This window comes from Halichoeres trimaculatus, unplaced genomic scaffold (assembly GCF_033239565.1).
Source record: "Halichoeres trimaculatus isolate MK-OKI-2021-1 unplaced genomic scaffold, fHalTri1.1 fHalTri1_scaffold_16, whole genome shotgun sequence".
Classification (NCBI taxonomy): domain Eukaryota; kingdom Metazoa; phylum Chordata; class Actinopteri; order Labriformes; family Labridae; genus Halichoeres; species Halichoeres trimaculatus.
Genome location: NW_027437194.1, coordinates 12645001 through 12663989, shown reverse-complemented (window position 1 = coordinate 12663989; position 18989 = coordinate 12645001). Strand labels below are relative to the sequence as shown.

The window sequence follows — 18989 nt, the reverse complement described above, 5'->3', positions numbered from 1 at the left end:
TCATGTTCTAGAGGAATTATTAGAAAGAAATACCTCTAAATAAAAGTATCAATAATATCAGGAAAACCCAATTGTTTTGCACATTTTTCAACACATGTTGTGAGGTAGGTCCGGTCACCTGTTGGGCCTTTTTGGAGCTAACCTGGGAGTGGGTTGTTCTATCGCGAGATTTGGCAACACGGCTAAGAGGGCGCTGGAATACAAACTAGCTTTAGCATTTGAGCAGATGTTTTCAAATTTTTGTTTATGAATTTCACTGTTTCGCGTAAGAAATATTATTTTAAAGTAATTTTGAGTGGTTGTTTGATGTCTACGACCTGTGAGATGTCTAAGGCAAACCAAGTTAATTTGTACAAATTGTTGGAGGCGTTTACTCAACTGGAAAAGGTAAGCTAGCTCTACCTAACTATTTTTTTTATGACTTTGCGGGTCTGTGACAGTTTACATATTTTACTCGAGTTTCCCCCCTTAAACAACTGCCCTGGGACTTATATATGGAGAAAATTTGTTTCCCCAAAGTTTTAGTTCATTGGACTTTGGATTAGCAATTTCCAGATTTTAAGGTAGAGTAGATATCTCAGAGGGTTTGTGATGATAAGAACTAAACATTGCATTGTTCGTAACTGAATATTTTTATGTTAACATTTTTTGGCTTTCATACGAAAGATTATGTCTACCTTTTAATGAATTAAAATATATTTTACTAATATCATCTTTTTTTAACCCTGTGAAAGAGGCTGTCATATCTACCATTTCCAAGGGACTCATAAAAAAAAGAAGCAAAATACCCTAAAAGTTTGAACAGTAACATTTATACGAATTCCACCTGTTGCAAAAAAGGATGTTAGTTTAAAGTTTAATGCTCTCTATGAATAGGGAATCACAGAAGTTCAATGCAAAAACAATGCTTTGGAGACCATGCTGGAGGACGCCAATAGACACCTCAAATTTTGCATGATCAAGGAGAAAAGTCTGACTGAAGGTGGGTTGCATTTCCTCAGTCTCTCCTCGTTATGGTGGATTTTGTGTCTGTATGTCCTCCTCTGTAGGTTATTTGCCAAATGACACGCCAAAAAGTAATGTTTTCAAAAAATAAATCAAAAAGTTTGAAGTTAAAGAATTGATCAGTCTCTGTTTTTATAAAGCTGTTCATGAAACATGTTATCTCATGTCACTTTACAGAAAGAGCAGAAGTAGACTGTACTCTGTCAAATTATGAATAAAGATGTCCTGAAAAAAAGGAAGGTTATTATATTCCTAAAACACTGCCATTCAGGTCAGTGCTAAAATTGAGATGGGATCCTCAGAAACAATGAGCTTGATAATTTGTGTTTAAGTTGCATTGGATTTCGTAAAAACTGAAACTATATTTCTAATGTCAGCACATTAGATGATTCCATCCCAACACATTTCAGTGGTTGCATGAACTCAATGTACCCTCTTGAGGTGGTGCTTACACAGAACATATGTATCGTAGCTGGAAATTTGTTGCTGTTGAATTGCAGAGCGAGACAGTCTTCTGGCCACAGTGAACAGTTTGCAGCAGACTCTGCAAGAGCATATCAACCTGAGAGGTAACTTAAATATCCAAAATCATGTAAAGGAAACTGAACTACAACTATTTGAAAATAGAAGGATGAATTATTTAGAAATGAGCTCATAAAACTGTTTTAGTGTCATTATATCGCTTTAGAGTAATCATTAGCTATCATATAATTCATTGTATTATGTGTGAGAACTATTTGACTGCATAGCCAGGACACAGAACTAATTAGTGGAATTTAACATAGACTAAAATTACAAATTGCATTGTTTGTAAGGAATGTCTTCATGTTTTCACCATCCTAAAACTCTTTTTGTTGTAGTGGTAAATGACAGACTAAAAGGTGATATTTTGGACCTAAAACGGCAGAATGACAAAAAAGCAAAGGTAAAGATTATTAACTACAAGACATATATTATCATTATTATTATTATTATTATTGAAGGTTTTTGTAAACCTTTAATATTTTTATTACCCTTAGCAGTTTCTGGTGTGTTTATGGGCTGTCTGATGTTTTCTAGGATGGAGAAGCAGAGGTTCAGCAGCTGGTAGGTAAATTGAGAGAAGTCGCAGAGGAACACCAGATGGCGCTAGAGACTGTGAGGCAACAGTGCAGACAAGCGGTGGAGGATGCGCGCATGGAGGCTTTCAATCAGTGTACGACCTCGCTAAGCAATAAGACAGAGACAGAGCTAGATATAGGGTATAGAGAATACTGATATAATCCATACACAAATAGGGTCAGCACCTTAAAGTATTAATGATATAAAAGGACCCTGACATGTTCCTGGTAGAAAACTAGTGCAGCTCCCATTGTAGCTCAGATGTGTGTTGCATGTCTTTCTCCATTATGTCAGTAATATGATCAAAATGCACTTTTAGAGTCTTATAAAAATCATACCTGACAATTTTCTTCATCTTTTGCATGTCTTTGATAAAGTTTAATTTCCTGACAGTGAAAGCCAAAGATGCTGAAGTACAGAATCTTCTGGAGAAAAAAGATGTGGATCTGGAGGAGATGAAGAAGAAGCTGAAGGATCAGGAGAGGGAGAAACAAAGCGAGCTCCTGAAGTTACAAATGGAGGTAAAGGTTTCACTGTCCTAACTATCCTTGTATGATAAAATAAAGTCAAGAGTTTCATAAATCCAACCTTAACAAAGCTGTAGTATAATTACTATCTATTGCTGTATGGTTGAACTCTTTTGAGCAAAAGTCTTGAGGTTAAGCAGACATATGCTTTGCTCCTTGGCAGCTACCTACAGTCTTTCTGAAGATTATTCTTGTTTGTCTCTGGTGTTTTGACAGTTTGGTGCTAAATTAGCCAGAGTTCAGAGTACAGCTCAGTGGAGTCAACAGCAACAGCAGCAGCAGCAAGGCTCCAACCTTATTCCACAGAGTGTGTTCAAGAGGGTAAGAAGCTCACACAGTATCCTCTTACATCCTGTCTTTCTCAGTATGGAGACTGACCATGAAAGCTTATGGCTATTCCAAGTAGCTCATACAACACTTTGTAAAGGGATGCAAACAACATATTGAGTTTAACTGACAATGCTGATTACTGTTTTTGTGTGCTTTGGGTTAGTTTGGTTAGCTCAGTATTTCATGAATATTTCTGAAACAAATGGAATGCAAGCCAAGACTTTTGATATAATGCTCAACTTAAAACAGAACTTATTGCTCTCATGCAGTTTGGACACTAAAAAAAAAGGCAGCCAAAATGATTTTTCAAGTTGATGCTTGCTCATGTCTTCCAACTGCATCCAAAACAGCTGATATGCTGACCGTGCAGCATATCAGCTGAAGAGTTTGAAACGGGAATGTGAAAAAAAAAATCTTTGCAATCTTGCAATTTAAATAAGAAAATTTCATACAAGTTAATGCTTTTTAATGCTTTCTGGTACGACTTGGTTGGAAGTTACATATTCAGCCTTACATCATTTACCTGATGCTGGCAAGAATCACAGACTGAAGACTGATTGCCAGTGGGTTGTGTTTTTGTAGGTTACCCTAATTAGCTCTTCTGTTGTTGGCAGTGTGTGTTTCTATGATGCCCTTTTTCTGCTCTGTGTTTGTTAAGGATCAACTGTGTGTTTGTCTGTGGGTGTGCATGTGTGTGTATGTCTTCAGAAGCTGCAGTACTTACAGGAAGAGAAGAACAGAGAGATTGAGGCTCTGCGTCAGAGAATCGGAAAGCTGGAAGAGAACCAGCGTGGCGGAGGCCACAGTGTTAACCCTTTAAAGAGAAAAATCTGATTGTATAGAAGATAACAAGCTGCTGACCTGCATATTCAGTAGGTGTTGAGACCCTTTACCTGTCAGGGAGCAGAAGGGACTAAGTGTTTGTAAAAATTCTAGGTTATCACTCCAGTTTGATCTTACCACATTTTCTCAAACTTACTGGTTCGTTCTATAGATTGCTTTAGCTCCTTGGTGTCTGTCTGCACACTTTCTCTTAAGATCAGATTTGCACTCTCATCACGCTGCTTGCAGGTGACCAGAGTGTACAGAGCACACTCTGAACACATGCTGTCCTGTGTAAGGATTTAATCCAATCAGAGGGCTGCATGGGACAGACAGAAGGAGGGGTGGTGTAGACGTAGGAGAAGCGCCCTTGGCAGTGAATACAGTGGTTCGAAGGCCAGTTTCATTCAAGGAATTAATCCTATTGATATCTTTCATTCAAAGAAAATTGAAGCCGTTTAACTATTTTGTCTTGTATGTTTTTAATAGTCCTGTTATTAAGCTACATTTTACTAGCAAGACTTTTTCTACACTGTCATTTGTGTTCAAGGATTTCCCATTGTTTGTGTCAGGGAAATTAAAAAGTTGTCTTTTCTCAGTGGCCTAAAGTATCATAAATATCTAATGGTTGAGTTTCTATGAGCCTGATAACTGAGATAAATGGGAATATTCCCAGAAATGCAGCTGGTATGAACCTGAAACCCAACTCAAAGTCACTTTGAGGGGTCTGAATTTTCAAGCTTAAGTATTTGACCTCAAAATACACTGCCTGATGCAAGCTTTAAACACGGCATAAAAACACTTCTGATAAGGACACCTTTTTCTTGGTGTCAAAAAAAATGAGTTTTCTAGTGAAATATTGTGAATGTGAGGTTTTGCACATTTTGACATTGTTACCTTGTGTATCCTAAAAGCTTTGCCATGGATCAGATGGTATTACCCAAACTGCAATGTGTTTTGTTAGATTTGAATGACCTATGTGACCTTTACTGATGTTTCCCAACTGCTGTGTCACCATGTTGTCCCTCCACTGCCTCTCAGGGAGGACACCTGAATGAACAGCCCTTTGCCTGGTGTTAAACCCATGGTCTTTAATCTCTTTAAGTGTGCTGCTCAGCCAGCCCTTAAAGGGGACAGGGAGCTAATCTCTATGGGAACATTGGTTAATACCATTGCATAACGTATCACCTTCTCCAAAGACACCAACCATAGCTACATAACACAGCTGCTACTATCATACGTCTGTGCTCTGCTTCAGGTGCAAACTCAAGCACTGTGTTTATATCTCCTGTAGATAAAAACACATTGACATCTCTGGTCTGCAGTACTCCCCTGGCATAATTTTTCTGCTTTGAAATGTTGTCAGCCATATGGAGTGACTGAGACAGGCCTAAATTACAACAGGATTAAATGTCCCGACGCCATTCATCCTTCGTCACTCTGTGAGGAGGAGACTATCCACTTGACATTCGCCTCAAACGGACACACCCCCTTGACTTTCTGTGCTCTTGGTCATCAGTGTACTGTTCTGTCAGCAAGAACAGAAGAGGAGAACATGTATTCACTGTTCTGCTCACAAGGATCAGAGGTTTTGAAAGAATTTACCAAAATTTTCAGCATGTAGGAGAAGAAAAGATATCTTTCTGGGTCCTGCTGGGCTGGAAGATTTTTGGCTGGTGCTTGCAATGGATCCTACAGCTGTGATTTGATATGGAGCAGCGCTTATGAGACTTGGTGAGTAAACTAGAGTTTTTTATCATCTTTGATCCCTTTTTGTTTTGCTTAAATCTATTAATGTTGCATTTGAAAGACCTTGTGTAAAATTTCAGAGTAGTCTTTGAAACTGTCTTTATTGAATGTAAACTGGAGAAAAGAAGAATATTGCAGTTGTGATGCATTATGTGTTAGCGTGGCAATAAATGTTTTATCTTAGAACAAGGAGCATGTAAAATTGATGGAGAAAATTTTTACTGTGTGACAGGGGTAGACCTTTTTAGTAGGATGTAAATGTATTTATACAGCACCTTTCACATTGGAGAACCAAAATTGCTTTACAGTGTAGCAAAAAAATGTACCAAAGTTAAAGTTTAAACTCTCCCAGTAAAATGAGGAATAAAGCTAATAACATCCAAGGGGCAACAAATGGTAAGAGAAGCTGTGCGCTGAGATTACAAAAAATGTGAAAACAAATTTAGTTAAATGTTTTTATTTGCATGTAATCACTGATTTTAGAGTGAACCATATTCATGATGTCCTCAGACTATGAGCTAGCAAAAAGCTAATTACATTTTCATGTTTTTAAAGATGACCTCACCTTCAGCCTGCTGCAGAAATGCCAGGAAGCCAGTACAAAGTGCCAAGTGGCAAAATTCACCACAGCCAATACAGCCTGACAGACAGCTCTGATTATGGCCCTGAGGATGAGGACGACGAGGGCAGGCCACGCCTCACCCCTCTGCAGAAGCTCACCACTGACATGTGCAAGGATGAGAAGACCATCAAGGAGCTGATCATAGGCCGCAGGGTGGGCTTCTACAAGGTCAGGGGGGAGATCGGCAGTGGGACCTTCTCCAGGGTCAAAATGGCTTTCAACGCTCTGACTAAAGGTATGTTTTCATACAGGTGAACTATAAATAAAAACAGCATCAGAAAATAGAAAGGATGATGCTTTTACACCTTCTTTATTATAGATTTACCCAATGTAAAAACTCAAACCCAAACCAAGGCTGCCATTGTACAAGAGCTGAACTCGGAACCAACGCTGGCTGTTTTTTTTTTTAATGGAAAACCTAAAGAGTAACACCCTTAAAATGAGACTCACCAGAATCCAAACCGGGCATCTTGTAGCTCTTTGCTGCTGAGTAATGCTGTGGTTTCAGTTACGTTAGTTAATGTACTGGCTCAAATTGTTTTTTTGTTTTTTCACATTTTATAAATATTAAAAGATGCATCTCACCAGTTATTTAAGTATCACTATGGAGGACAATTGTTTTAAAAATGTAAGGACATGTCAAACGACTCTTTTCAAGTCTGCAAATTGATCTTTAAAACTGTATTTGTCTGGCAAGCAGCACAATACACAAAGGATATATGACTGTAATGATGTTAAAAAGGGATTTAAAAAATGTATGGAGGTGAAACAGGCGATATATTGGACATTTCTGTACTGTTCATTTATTTGTATGCTTGGTTTCAATTAATATCAGTTAAAAACGGTTTAAAGATCAAGAAACAAAGCATCAAAGTACAACATGATCTCGGTTTTTGGATACAGTACAATAAGCAAAAACAACGCCAGTAACAGAAAATAACAAACTATAAGTAAAGAAATGTGTATTTGTCTCATTTTTCTAGCACTTGGTCAAAAACAGGCTTTAGGTAGAATTTTTGTCCAGATTTTTAGAGCAACAATTGACCTGAAAGCTTCCATCATGCAAACTCTTGCTTCATGGGACTCCATTTTTCTCCTTTTAGACAAAGTGGCCCTAAAGATCCTGGACAAGACCAGGTTAGACCATCAGGCCCAGCGTCTTCTCTCTAGGGAGATCAGCAGCATGGAGTCTCTGCAGCATCCCAATGTGGTGCGTTTGTACGAAGTCGTGGACACACCGAGCCGCCTCTATTTGGTGCTGGAGTACGCGGGAGGAGGAGATCTCCACAACAGGATCTGCACTGAGGGGAAACTGCCTGACAACACCTGCAAGATCACCTTCGCTCAGATCTTATCTGCCATCAAATACATGGTAAATAAATAAAAAAACTCTTTCTTCTGTCACACAGATTTCTTTTACTTCTTTCCAGTTCATGTTAAATATGTAAAAGCATGTCACATCTGTTGTTAGATATTTTGATTTTATCTTTGAAGTCAACCAGCCTTCACCCAACAGTGTCACAACCATTAATAACAGATGCAAAGAAAAGAGCAAGAAAATGTGTGTGATTTTTTGAGATGAATTACATTTCAGCAAATCAACACGAGGTTAAATAAGGACAACAGAAGTAGCTGTTTACCTTTTGCAGTTGATGTCACAACAACAAACTCCTCCTTTTATTTAAACTAAGCCAGGGCTTGATTCCATTAAGAGACTTTGTGACGGTGAATAGTAGTGAGGTCAGAAGAGGTTTGTAGGGTGATGTTCACCCTCAAACACTGACCGAGTTTAGGACTGATTTAGTGACAGCTTAAAGAACTAAAATGTCATGAGAGATTTCTCTCTCAAATTTCCTTTAAAGGGATATATCAGCTTTTTTGAAGTGGAGTTGTATGACCTATAATAGATGCCGCTCAGCCTGATCCCTTTAGTATGTTTTCTGCAGGAAACTGTAGCCGCCAAAAAAGCCTATTTGTTTTTGTACCATTTGCACATGTAACACAGGTATTATTTTAAGTATATCTCAGTTGGTCGGTTTTGTGAATTTCACATTTTTGCATCTTAATTTTGCAGTGTGTTGAGTATGAAAAGCCTAAGATTACCCAGCGAACACGGTAATAGTTTGTGGGTTTTAGCTCACGGTTCACACACCTGCACTGCCAGGTAACTTGGTATCACTCCTGGGCTCCAGTTTTTGAGTGGCATTGAATTCTGAAGGCTTCAGTTCATAAAAGTCTCCATGTCTGTGAGCTACAAACTGCATGAAACACTCTATTTTTAAGTTTTTTATCCTCTCTTTGCTGACTGAACAGCCGATCAGTGTGAAATTGTGTTTCTGATGACAAGAACAGTGCTGAGTTCTTTGGTTGGGGTCTCTAAAAAATGCAGAACCAACCCTGTCTGCAGTGAACTGTAGCCAACCTGCGTGTTGTTTCTCCCTACAGTTTCTCATTAAAGTGCCTGAGCTGAACAGCAACTGGAGTCGCTAATTTGATTACGATTGACAACTAACTCGTATTACCCCACTTCAAAAATGAAATATCCCTTTAACATGTTCCTCCAACATTTGGGAGTATGCTTCTCTTCTGTTTTACCCAGAGCTTTATGAGAAATGCCTTAATTTCAGCAAACTAGTACTAAGTTCTGTGTTTTTTTTCTTAAGTGGAGTTGAACTGTCCCTATTGTGATAGCAGTGTAGAGCTAGACAGAAGTGAGGGGTGGCAGAAGTTATTTATCAGCTACTGCTAGCACTAGCATGGCTAGCAAGATGCAGTAATGTTTTTTGTCGATTCTGCTGTGAAAAATTTCAAAATTACATGACGTTTTAAGTCCTCAGTTAGAGCTTTATTCTAATGTTGAATGAGTGAAGTGATTATTAAACTTTGTGACAAGTTTTGTCAATTTCTCATCTCATGGCATCTGTACAGTACAACAATCTTACGTCTTACAGCAGTTATTGAGGAATCACAGCAGCTGGTGCAAAAAATAAATGTTGAAGCACCACTGTTCAGGCTTCACTCTGACTCGACAGTCTGTGGTTAATACATCACTGCATTTTTTTTCTTCTCTCATATTTAGTGTCTTTTCATTACGGACTCTTTTAATTGGATAATATTTGATCATCTCAGATTTTGTTTATTTCATGGAAACATCTCTAACAGCATGCACATTTTGTCTGCTTCAGCACAATATCAACATCATTCACCGGGACCTGAAGGCAGAGAACGTTCTGTTCACCTGCAACGGCTGCGTGAAGGTGGCTGACTTTGGATTCAGCACCAGGGTTTCAAACCGTAACGACAACCTGGATACCTTCTGTGGCTCTCCACCCTATGCTGCTCCAGAACTCTTCAAGGATGAGTACTACCTGGGGCCCCCTGTGGATGTGTGGGCGATGGGGGTCCTGCTGTTTTTCATGGTGACTGGCACCATGCCATTCCGTGCTGAGACCATGGGGAAACTGCGGCGCTGCATCATCGATGGCGTCTTCACTGTCCCTCCCTGGGTGCCTGGCCCCTGCCAAAGGCTCATCAAGGGTATCTTGAAGCCAGTCCCTGCTGAGCGCTGCGCTATTGACCAAATGCTGGGCTGTGATTGGCTCTTACCAGTGGAGTTTCCCTGGTCATTGGTGCCTCCTGAGCCAGTGAGCCCCCTGCAGAGCTTGCTTGATTTTGACCGTGGGGATCTTGGGGAGGAGGTGGAGGAGGAGGTCCAGGGCATGCTGGAGGAGCTGGGCTTCACCTCAGAGCACCTGCAGAACAACCCGCTCAAAGAGAGCCGCAGCCCGGTGACGGGGGTGTACCGCATCCTGCTGCATCGTGCTCAGATCAGGAGGGGCTGCGACACACCCCCAGTGGTCCGAGGGATGGTAAGGGACCCCAAGAGGGAGGGGCTACGAGCCTACAGGGGCCTCAGGCACACCTCCAAATTCTGTGTGCTTTCATAACAGACTAATAGAGACCTGTATAGTTTTATGCAAAAGTTTTTCATACCAATAACAAAACTGAAAGAGTTACTTCATTTTTTCTACATTTTTTTTTGTTGATGGACATGTTTTTCCACTTTGTATAATTTATTCATTTCAGTACTTTTGCAGGATAGTGTAAGTGCCTAAAAATGTGAACTTTAAGGTAAAGTTATGAAAACATTTATACTTGAAGAAAGTTTTGTCTTAATAAAATTTGATGACCAAAGGGTTTTTAGAGAACTGAAAAGGTTTTGAGTTAAAGAAAACTGTGGGAACAATGAAACAAAATACTGTTTTTTGACTTTTACAACCCTTAAGTTGAACATGCTTTCTATAAGCTTTTGAAGTATAAAAAGCTTAAACTGGCTTTTTCCAAACTTTTATTTTGTTGATCAATAAAAGTTTTGCCAACACAAAAACTACTTTAGCCTCTGTTTTTTGTCTCTGCAAACCTTTTTGAATGCACATAACCATAAAAGGTTTTCTACACCAACTTTACCCAATTCTGGCACTTTGGGGGGGGGTTAATTTGTGAAGAACCTAAAGAGATGGTGCAAAGAAAACTGATGCCTCACACTTCTTTGTCAGGGGACAGAGCAGGTGTCTGCAGTGGCTCCACCCACAGAGCTGATCTCGCGTCTTTGTGACCTGTTTACCAAAGTTTCAATAAGTGCGTGCGAGTAAATAAGAGCCCCGACAGCTGGCAGAACACCAGATGATACTCAGAACCCCTCATCGCCACTGAACCGGTCCAAACCAGTCAGACTTCTGCACCCCTGAGGCGCTGCAAAACTCACTGACCTCGCAGCTCCTCCCACACACGCCCTGCCCGACCCCCATCTGCAGCAGGCGGCAGATGGCGCGGCGTGGCTGCAGAGACATCTGCCGGACAGACAATAGGCTCTGTGTGCGGACCGCTGGAGCTGACAGGCCTGGAGCTCAGCTATTGTGCTCTGCGCCATACACATGCAGATGAGTCCTGCTGGAGGAGGGACAACTGCGAGCAGATGACAGATCGCAGCGCCCTCCATGCAAATCTGCTGAGTTTTACTCTTTTGTGAGTTTCATAACCCGCCCCCATCTCCTCTCCCACCCCTCAGACAAGCAATAAACAAAAATCAACCCAAACTTTCTGTTGCTCTAAAGGAAGGACAGACATCAGTGTATCATTTTTAAAGTTTTATTAATCTTCACTGAACAGTTTCTCAGGTGAAACAGCAAGATATAGTTTGTTTCCAACATATTTTCAATGGGATCACAACATCCTAAGTCTTAACAATGAGTATTTCAACAATTCAGTGTTCTATATATTGTTAGATCTAAAAAATACAATTCTCTTCGTTCATATTCATATTAAATTAATGTAGTCCTTTTCTAAAGTGAAACCTTTAGAGTATGGACTTTTGCTTTTCATTACTATTATTATTTTTTTAGTTTTAGAATAATGTTTTTGTCCTTGTTAAACTTCTAAAGTGAAACCTTTAGAGTATGGACTTTTGCTTTTCATTACTATTCTATTCTTTTTCATTTAAGCCATTTGTATTTTTTCCCATAAATGTAAAAATCTAAAGTGAATCCTTTAGAGTATGGATTTTTTCTTCTTCTTTTTTTAGTTTTAGAATAATGTTTTTGTCCTTGTTAACTTCTAAAGTGAAACCTTTAGAGTTTGGACTTTTTTCTTTCTTTTTTTTTTAGTTTTAGAATAATATTTTTGTCATCATTAAACTTCTAAAGTGAAACCTTTAGAGAATTAAGACAATTCTGGAAAGTGGGAAAAATTTCAGCTGATTGCAACTGATGTCATGTTGCACAGCAAAGAGGCCATCTCTAAAAAGTCTCTTTCAAAGATGCCTCTTTCTTAGCACCGCTTCTTCTCCTGCTGCGCGTGCTTCAAGATGCGACATTTGCTCTGTGGGAACCACAGGACGCAGAACTCGCTTCTCCTTCCTCTCCAAACCTCATCCGCACAAAGAATGAGGGTCGATGTGTCGCTCTTGTGGCATACCTGACCTCATTCACACAAAGAATGAGAGTCATCTTGGCATGGACGGAACAAGAGACGACGATCACGGGGGCCCCTCGGGCCGGCGCCGTGCTGCCTGGACCGAAATCCTCCTCAGGAGTATCCAGGGATGAGCAGAAACAGTGTCATCCTGTTCATCAGGATGAGTATTTCCAAATAAGAAGCTTCACAGCATCAGAGCAAGAGAGGAGTCGAGCCCCAGATCAGCGCTCAGGGAGGCTGATCTCAGGAACCCAGTCATTCAGACGACGGCTCTCCTCACAGAACAGGTGCAGCTTCTCCAGAGAGGGGTCCTCCCAAGACCTGTCAGAAGGGTTCTGTTCACACAAGAGAATAGAAGCAGGATTAGACACAGGTTTTCTTGACATTTCACTGACTTTAGAAGATTTGAGCTCATACACAGGTGTCAGTAACTGAGGTCTACATACCGTGATGAGGACACAGTGAGCGTCTTCCAGCTGCTCAGACTTGTCACCAACAATCTCAGCCAGACGCTGCATGTCGCTCACTCTGACGATGCTGATGTCGTTATCAAAGCAGAAGGACTGGATGAGGGTGAAGTGGATCTGCAGAGCGATGTCACACTCAAACTCCTCATCCACGGCCAGGACGCAGAAAGACACGCTATCCGGGTCACTGTGGAAACAAAAGTAACAGTTGATGAGATTTTATGTTCGAGTTAACCAGATTTCACTGATTTCAAATGTAGAAATCTGTAAATCTGCAGTTGCGGAACTCATACTTACAGGTTCATCACTTTTGCGCACTCATAGACGCCCACGGTGAGCGCATCGTTGTCTTTAGCAGACACGAGGACCTCTTCCAGGGCTTGGCCGGTGCACTGGGCAGCCTCGGTGGGCTTCTGGATCAGTACTTCCTCAAGAGTCATGATGAAGGTGAACAGAATAATTCCGCAAAGGGAGCTCAGAGAGTGTTCAGTTGTTGTAGAGAATCCGAGAAGGGATCGTAGTGATGAGCAAGCTGCAGCCCCTCAGCTTTATACTCATCAGCTCGTGCGGCGCAGTGAAAGCGCTTCGCTCTGATTGGCTGAAGCTGAATAGTGTATTGGTATGATAATGCCATTGTCCCGCTCCGGCTCGTGGCAGATTGATGGGGGTCATCGAGCCACGCACGCTCCCCCTCTGAGCTGCAGCAGGCCAGACTAACACTAAAAATAGCTTCATTAAAACAAAAAATTTTAATTAATCTGCAGGACTTTTGTGCAATTGAGAGGAGCTAAGAAGCTGATGTGAAGGATGCATGCTGAGCCTCAGTTGCTCTCTTTTATACTTGAAGTTGTTGTTTTTTTTTACACGCAGAAGCACACCCTAGTGTTTTCCGAAATTAAAAAAAAAAGTTATTAGAGACCACTACCAACTTCCAAGATAAGTTTCTAAGTTGGCTGACTTTCAAAACGAATCAAAATACAAATAAAACTGTTTCAAAGTGACAATAATAGTTCTGCTTTTTGTTTTCCAGATTTTTTGGTAAAGTTTTTGGAGAAAGTGTTTGGTTGAAAACCCTTCCCCCCAGCACCAGCAGCAGGGAAAGGGCAGGTGGATGATGCCATCTGTGGACTAGAGGCTGGCCATAAAACAGCCCCTATTGTGCGCACAGAAGCCCTCTATTATCACAGCACACTATACAAATGCAAATGACTAGCGCGTGCCAGAACGCTGTGCGTGCTGCGCAATCTGCGCTGCTGGCCAGCGCGGACCACGTGGCCATCAGCTGTCCCCCAAAATACTCGCTCGGTTTTATTTATTTACTCTGGGGAGTTCAGGGGCCACACGAACCGATTCTTTACTTTAACTTGTGAAGTTTATTCCACTTGCTATGCGATTTTAAGGCACATCAATCAAATATCCACATGTGACTACTTGAAAAAACTTTCAAATACGTTTTAATAAAAGTACCAAAACCACTTTATCTATCACTTTTACGCACAGCAAGACTTTTACGCATAGCAACAGCAGTGCTCACTGTCTACCTCGTCCGCCATGTGCACAATCGGTTGTATTATGGAGATTTCAAGCAAACTTTTTCCTTCAATGCATTTGTAAATGACTTTTTTAAATTGCTTTCGATTAATACAGATCACTTTTGCGCAAAGTGAAACTTTGTTGCACAGTTCTGCTTAATCTGCTCCACACGCATGCAGTTTTTCCTTTTTGCGACTCGTGCTTAAATAATTATTTTATATTTGCATAATAATTCCGAACACTTTCGGCAGTGGGTCAGACCTGCTGCCACTGCTGCGTAAAAAGAGGAACGGGGGCTGGAGTGGAGGGGTGGCGCAGGAGACACAGGTTGGCGGTGATTGATTCAGCTCCATTGTTCTGCAGAGGGCAGAGCGGCAGATGGAGAACTGTCGCTATGAGGACCCCCCCCCCCCCCCCCCCCACTATCTGCTCCCCTAAACCGAGGTCAACCCCGACCCTGGGGCACACTGCTCTTTTGTCTATAAGTCTCCACATTCGCCGGTCTGTTGTCTGAGTTTTGATTAAATTTGAATGCCAAAGAGACGCGCTTATGGTCTAAACTTTCACAATGAAGAGTGTTATCTCCAAGTGATGGCAGACTGTAGACAGATAAAACTCACTTTCTTTCTAATCTGTAAACACTCACAAGAATTCCGAACGTGTGTTTTGCACGAAAACCTATCTCTTATCTGCACGTTGCAGCAGCAACAAACATTTATTTACATCACTTTCAGTTTCTGTGCGCATGCTTCAAACTCAGCTGGCCGTGAGGCTTATGCATTCGGGCAAATGTTTGATGTGGATCCAGCTGATAGGGCTCAAACACTGGGCTATTTTAGGAAGGATCAGCTCGCGTGGCCACAGGGCAGGCGCGTGCAAATCGATACCGGCCCATTGTTGCTGCAGCACATCTGCCGCATGGAGGCCACCCCGGCAACGCGCGACAGGTGTTGGTGGTCAAAGCTCTGGTGACCTGCGGCGGCGCAATAAGGACCATGCTCTTTGTAAGGACGGATGTTGTCTGAAGCTGCAGGAGAGGAGGTGTAGATGTTTCAGACTTACTTATGATGAATGCGTAGCATAAAAAAAAAACAAAAAAACAATAAGTTGGGTTTTTGTCTCTCCATAGATTAAGTGTTGATCAAAAAAAATGTAACGGTAGGTGTGTAATCTGATTCGGGTTGAGCAAAACTTCTACGCTCAGATTTCAGTGAACCCAAACACGTAAAAATCATAAAGTACACAATGCCATCACGCCCAGCAGGTGCTGCCTGACTTCCTTTGTCCACCCTCCCTTCTCCCCTCCCCCGGGACAGATGGTATCTCTGGGTTGCTATGGAGAGTGATGCAGACAGAGAGATAAGGCATGCTAGCATCCCCAGATGCCACGCGCCTCAAGTGAGGTCTGGCTGTACGCATGCAAAACAGCGGCGCGTGCCACTGTTTAATCAACAAAAAACTTTTCATGTGGTGTGGCAGGTCGTGACTTTTGAGAGTGGAGCTCACATCAAGGGGCAGTGAAGCTGCTGAATATGGGTATTACAAAGTTTTGAAGAATATAAAACTGAGGCATGGTGAATATTGAATATAATATTCCATTCAATTTCTGAGCCACTCAATATCCTTGTCTTTTCTGCTTTGATATGAAAAAATTGGCCTCCAGCAAACCATATTCTTATCACGTATGTGAGGTAGAGCAAATCCAAATTTCCATGGAGCCTAACTATCAGTAGGAAGAAATTTTAAATTAGTTTAAGGAATATTTATAGACAGTGTCAAGAAAAAAAAACCACAAGATAAAAGATCAGATTTCAAGATGGATTTCAATACAAACATGTGCTGTTAATTGCACAACCAACTTTTAAAGTTCCCTGAGCTCCTTAACCTGAGTTTAAACTTGCAAATTGGCCGAGATGAGATGATCACAACTTTTTATTAGATTGTACATCAAGTTGACATTTTTAGCATCACGCCAATAGTTTATTGTTTAAGACACATTTTTGAGAGACTTATACAATTTGTGGCCACGTAAAAATACTGAAAGTCAAATATGTGGTAAAGCTAAGTGCATTCTTAAACAGAAATGATAAGCTAGCTATGAAACTTTACATTAAATGCTCAGCCATGATAAGTACTGTAGGAGACCCCCCTGTAAGGCTCTGTTTAAAGGAGGAGTCAGAAGCTGCTCCTAATTCTTCCAGGCCTATGAGGACTTTGACGACAGCAGTCTGGCCTTCCTGTGTGGTTCCATTATTTCTTTAAGTTGAAAGAATCATTTAAAGGTCAGAGAGTTTCTACATCTGATCCTTTCCACCAAAGCTGCCCCCAACTTTCAAAGACTTTCTATAGGCACGCGTCCCTGAGGGTGGGGAGGGGGCTGTAGGCCTGTTGTAGTCTTTGTGATCTGAACAGCGAATCAGAGAGTGAGCGTGTGCCGGCTCTGTAGTATAAAAGCTGTCAGATCCTTACAGGCAGCACAGTCTTCTCTGGACTTTGTGACCACATCAGTGTTGAAGCATCATCATGCAGTCTCCTGGAAAATCTCTGAAGGAAGCTCTGCTCTGTGCTCAGAACGAGGAGCGACTTACTGTTGGAGTCTACGAAAGCGCTAAAATCATGACTGAGTAAGTAAAGTTGAACACTACAATGAAACTTTAATGTGATTCCTTTCCAATATACCAACCTGACTGACACTGAAGAGAAATAACTAACCAGATGCTGTCTTTTCTTTGTCAACAGTGACCCAGATAGCGTGTCTTTCTGCGTCCTGGCCGTGGATGAGGAGTTTGAGTGTGACATCGCTCTGCAGATCCACTTCACCCTCATCCAGTCCTTCTGCTTTGATAACGACATCAGCATCGTCAGAGTGAGCGACATGCAGCGTCTGGCTGAGATTGTTGGTGACAAGGCTGAGCAGCTGGAAGACGCTCACTGTGTCCTCATCACGGTATGTAGACCTCAGTTACTGACACCTGTGTATGAGCTCAAATCTTCTAAAGTCAGTGAAATGTCAAGGAAACATGTGTCTAATCCTGCTTCTCTTCTCTTGTGTGAACAGAACCCTTCTGACAGGTCTTGGGAGGACCCCTCTCTGGAGAAGCTGCACCTGTTCTGTGAGGAGAGCCGTCGTCTGAATGACTGGGTTCCTGAGATCAGCCTCCCTGAGCGCTGATCTGGGACTCGACTCCTCTCTTGCTCTGATGCTGTGAAGCTTCTTATTTGGAAATACTCATCCTGATGAACAGGATGACACTGTTTCTGCTCATCCCTGGATACTCCTGAGGAGGATTTCGGTCCAGGCAGCACGGCGCCGGCCCGAGGGGCCCCCGTGATCGTCGTCTCTTGTTCCGTCCATGCCAAGATGACTCTCATTCTTTATGTGAATGAGGTCAGGTATGCCACAAGAGCGACACATCGACCCTCATTCTTTGTGCGGATGAGGTTTGGAGAGGAAGGAGAAGCGAGTTCTGCGTCCTGTGGTTCCCACAGAGCAAATGTCGCATCTTGAAGCACGCGCAGCAGGAGAAGAAGCGGTGCTAAGAAAGAGGCATCTTTGAAAGAGACTTTTTAGAGATGGCTTCTTTGCTGAGCAACATGACATCAGTTGCAATCAGCTGAAATGTTTCCCACTTTCCAGAATTGTCTTAATTCTCTAAAGGTTTCACTTTAGAAGTTTAATGATGACAAAAATATTATTCTAAAACTAAAAAAAAAAAGAAAGAAAAAAGTCCAAACTCTAAAGGTTTCACTTTAGAAGTTTAACAAGGACAAAAACATTATTCTAAAACTAAAAAAAAAGAAGAAAAAAAATCCATACTCTAAAGGATTCACTTTAGATTTTTAAATTTATGGGAAAAAAATACAAATGGCTTAAATGAAAAAGAATTAATTGTATTGATTTTCTTAAGATATAAAATGTAATGAAAAGAATGCAGATAGAATTTGAAAGTACTTTTCTTTATGGCTTTTGAAATAACATATTTACTGCTTATCTGATTTTCTTGTACGATAAAGCACTGAAATAAAATATTGAAACTCAATCTCGGACTGTATCTTGATTTTTCTTTATCTTAAGTCTTTTGAAGTCACACGTCGATTGTGTTTTAAGCTCTTGACTGCGTATGGCCTCTTTTTGAGGAGTATTTTTTAAATCCTCAAACATCAACATTAAAATCTTAACTTCCAAAGCTCTAGTCAGTCTGCAACTTCAAGCAATGACCAGCAGCAATTTTAACTTTGACAAATTAATTCAGCTCCAAAAGACTTCAGAATTTGAAACACTTGAAAGACTTTTCTTTCTCTTTAATAAAACAGAGAAATGAGTTATTACAGCTGATGTGATCAACCAGTTGTAATTTGTTCCTTGTTCTGATTCAAGTTGAATACATTTTCTGCTGTTTTGTATGGGTTGTCCAAGTAGTAAAGCCGTACCCACAGCTCCATATAGCAAATAACACACAGATCAGGCAGCTACAGCAGAGTGAGATGCTGATTCTGAGCATCCATGGATGCATCTACAGCTTATTTTTGAAGACTCTGAAATGATAGTATCATTTTTAAACAATAACTCACCATCCAACTACAGAACACATGCTGAGGTAAGAGGGTACTGGGTTGCAAACTACTTCAAAGTTGCTATCTGAACTACCTATATTAAGTTTGTCGTGCAAAAACAAACAAAAAAAATGTATTTGTTGGTTCAAATGCAAGATAGCATTTAAAACTCGCCTCAAAACTCAGAGATTCTGCAGTTGCCTTGAATTTTTAAGTTAAGCCAGCTTTTTCATTTTTAAAGTGTGTTTACTTTGTCCACCACAAGCGCCAGCTCCAACTTATAGTGAAGGGTCTTTTGCCAAAATG

General features: G+C 41.0%; 4 protein-coding genes across 4 annotated transcripts; 3 read left to right on the top strand and 1 right to left on the bottom strand.

The window, feature by feature from the left end:
* The first annotated feature begins 158 nt into the window (after positions 1-158).
* ccdc152 (coiled-coil domain containing 152) lies at positions 159-4571 on the top strand. The gene is made up of 8 exons (XM_074690772.1): positions 159-387; positions 877-982; positions 1506-1574; positions 1866-1930; positions 2065-2200; positions 2500-2627; positions 2850-2954; positions 3672-4571. Exons 1-8 carry the CDS (start codon positions 247-249, stop codon positions 3795-3797), a joined length of 876 nt encoding a protein of 291 aa, XP_074546873.1. The 5' UTR covers positions 159-246; the 3' UTR covers positions 3798-4571.
* Positions 4572-5328: 757 nt separating this feature from the next.
* nim1kb (NIM1 serine/threonine protein kinase) lies at positions 5329-10144 on the top strand. The gene is made up of 4 exons (XM_074690701.1): positions 5329-5519; positions 6090-6391; positions 7260-7528; positions 9342-10144. The coding sequence occupies exons 2-4, from the start codon at positions 6118-6120 to the stop codon at positions 10101-10103; spliced, it is 1305 nt and encodes a 434-aa protein (XP_074546802.1). The 5' UTR covers positions 5329-5519; positions 6090-6117; the 3' UTR covers positions 10104-10144.
* A 1286-nt stretch (positions 10145-11430) lies between these two features.
* LOC141805735 (growth arrest and DNA damage-inducible protein GADD45 gamma-like) lies at positions 11431-13101 on the bottom strand. The gene is made up of 4 exons (XM_074690923.1): positions 12894-13101; positions 12576-12783; positions 11782-12464; positions 11431-11603 (listed from the first exon to the last, which is right to left on the bottom strand). The coding sequence occupies exons 1-3, from the start codon at positions 13034-13036 to the stop codon at positions 12351-12353; spliced, it is 465 nt and encodes a 154-aa protein (XP_074547024.1). The 5' UTR covers positions 13037-13101; the 3' UTR covers positions 11431-11603; positions 11782-12350.
* Positions 13102-16620: 3519 nt separating this feature from the next.
* Positions 16621-17919, top strand: LOC141805736 (growth arrest and DNA damage-inducible protein GADD45 gamma-like). The gene is made up of 3 exons (XM_074690924.1): positions 16621-16753; positions 16869-17076; positions 17188-17919. The coding sequence occupies exons 1-3, from the start codon at positions 16653-16655 to the stop codon at positions 17299-17301; spliced, it is 423 nt and encodes a 140-aa protein (XP_074547025.1). The 5' UTR covers positions 16621-16652; the 3' UTR covers positions 17302-17919.
* Positions 17920-18989: the final 1070 nt, after the last annotated feature.

Coding starts and splice junctions, on each gene's coding strand:
- ccdc152 (XM_074690772.1), top strand. CDS start 247: ATGAATTTCACTGTTTCGCGTAAGAAATATTATTTTAAAGTAATTTTG. Junction 1,575..1,865: donor AGAGCATATCAACCTGAGAG/GTAACTTAAATA, acceptor TTTTTGTTGTAG/TGGTAAATGACAGACTAAAA. Junction 2,955..3,671: donor CACAGAGTGTGTTCAAGAGG/GTAAGAAGCTCA, acceptor GTATGTCTTCAG/AAGCTGCAGTACTTACAGGA.
- LOC141805735 (XM_074690923.1), bottom strand. CDS start 13,036: ATGACTCTTGAGGAAGTACTGATCCAGAAGCCCACCGAGGCTGCCCAG. Junction 12,784..12,893: donor TGCGCAAAAGTGATGAACCT/GTAAGTATGAGT, acceptor TTGTTTCCACAG/TGACCCGGATAGCGTGTCTT. Junction 12,465..12,575: donor CTCACTGTGTCCTCATCACG/GTATGTAGACCT, acceptor TTGTGTGAACAG/AACCCTTCTGACAGGTCTTG.
- nim1kb (XM_074690701.1), top strand. CDS start 6,118: ATGCCAGGAAGCCAGTACAAAGTGCCAAGTGGCAAAATTCACCACAGC. Junction 6,392..7,259: donor TTTCAACGCTCTGACTAAAG/GTATGTTTTCAT, acceptor TTCTCCTTTTAG/ACAAAGTGGCCCTAAAGATC. Junction 7,529..9,341: donor TATCTGCCATCAAATACATG/GTAAATAAATAA, acceptor TGTCTGCTTCAG/CACAATATCAACATCATTCA.
- LOC141805736 (XM_074690924.1), top strand. CDS start 16,653: ATGCAGTCTCCTGGAAAATCTCTGAAGGAAGCTCTGCTCTGTGCTCAG. Junction 16,754..16,868: donor AGCGCTAAAATCATGACTGA/GTAAGTAAAGTT, acceptor CTTTGTCAACAG/TGACCCAGATAGCGTGTCTT. Junction 17,077..17,187: donor CTCACTGTGTCCTCATCACG/GTATGTAGACCT, acceptor TTGTGTGAACAG/AACCCTTCTGACAGGTCTTG.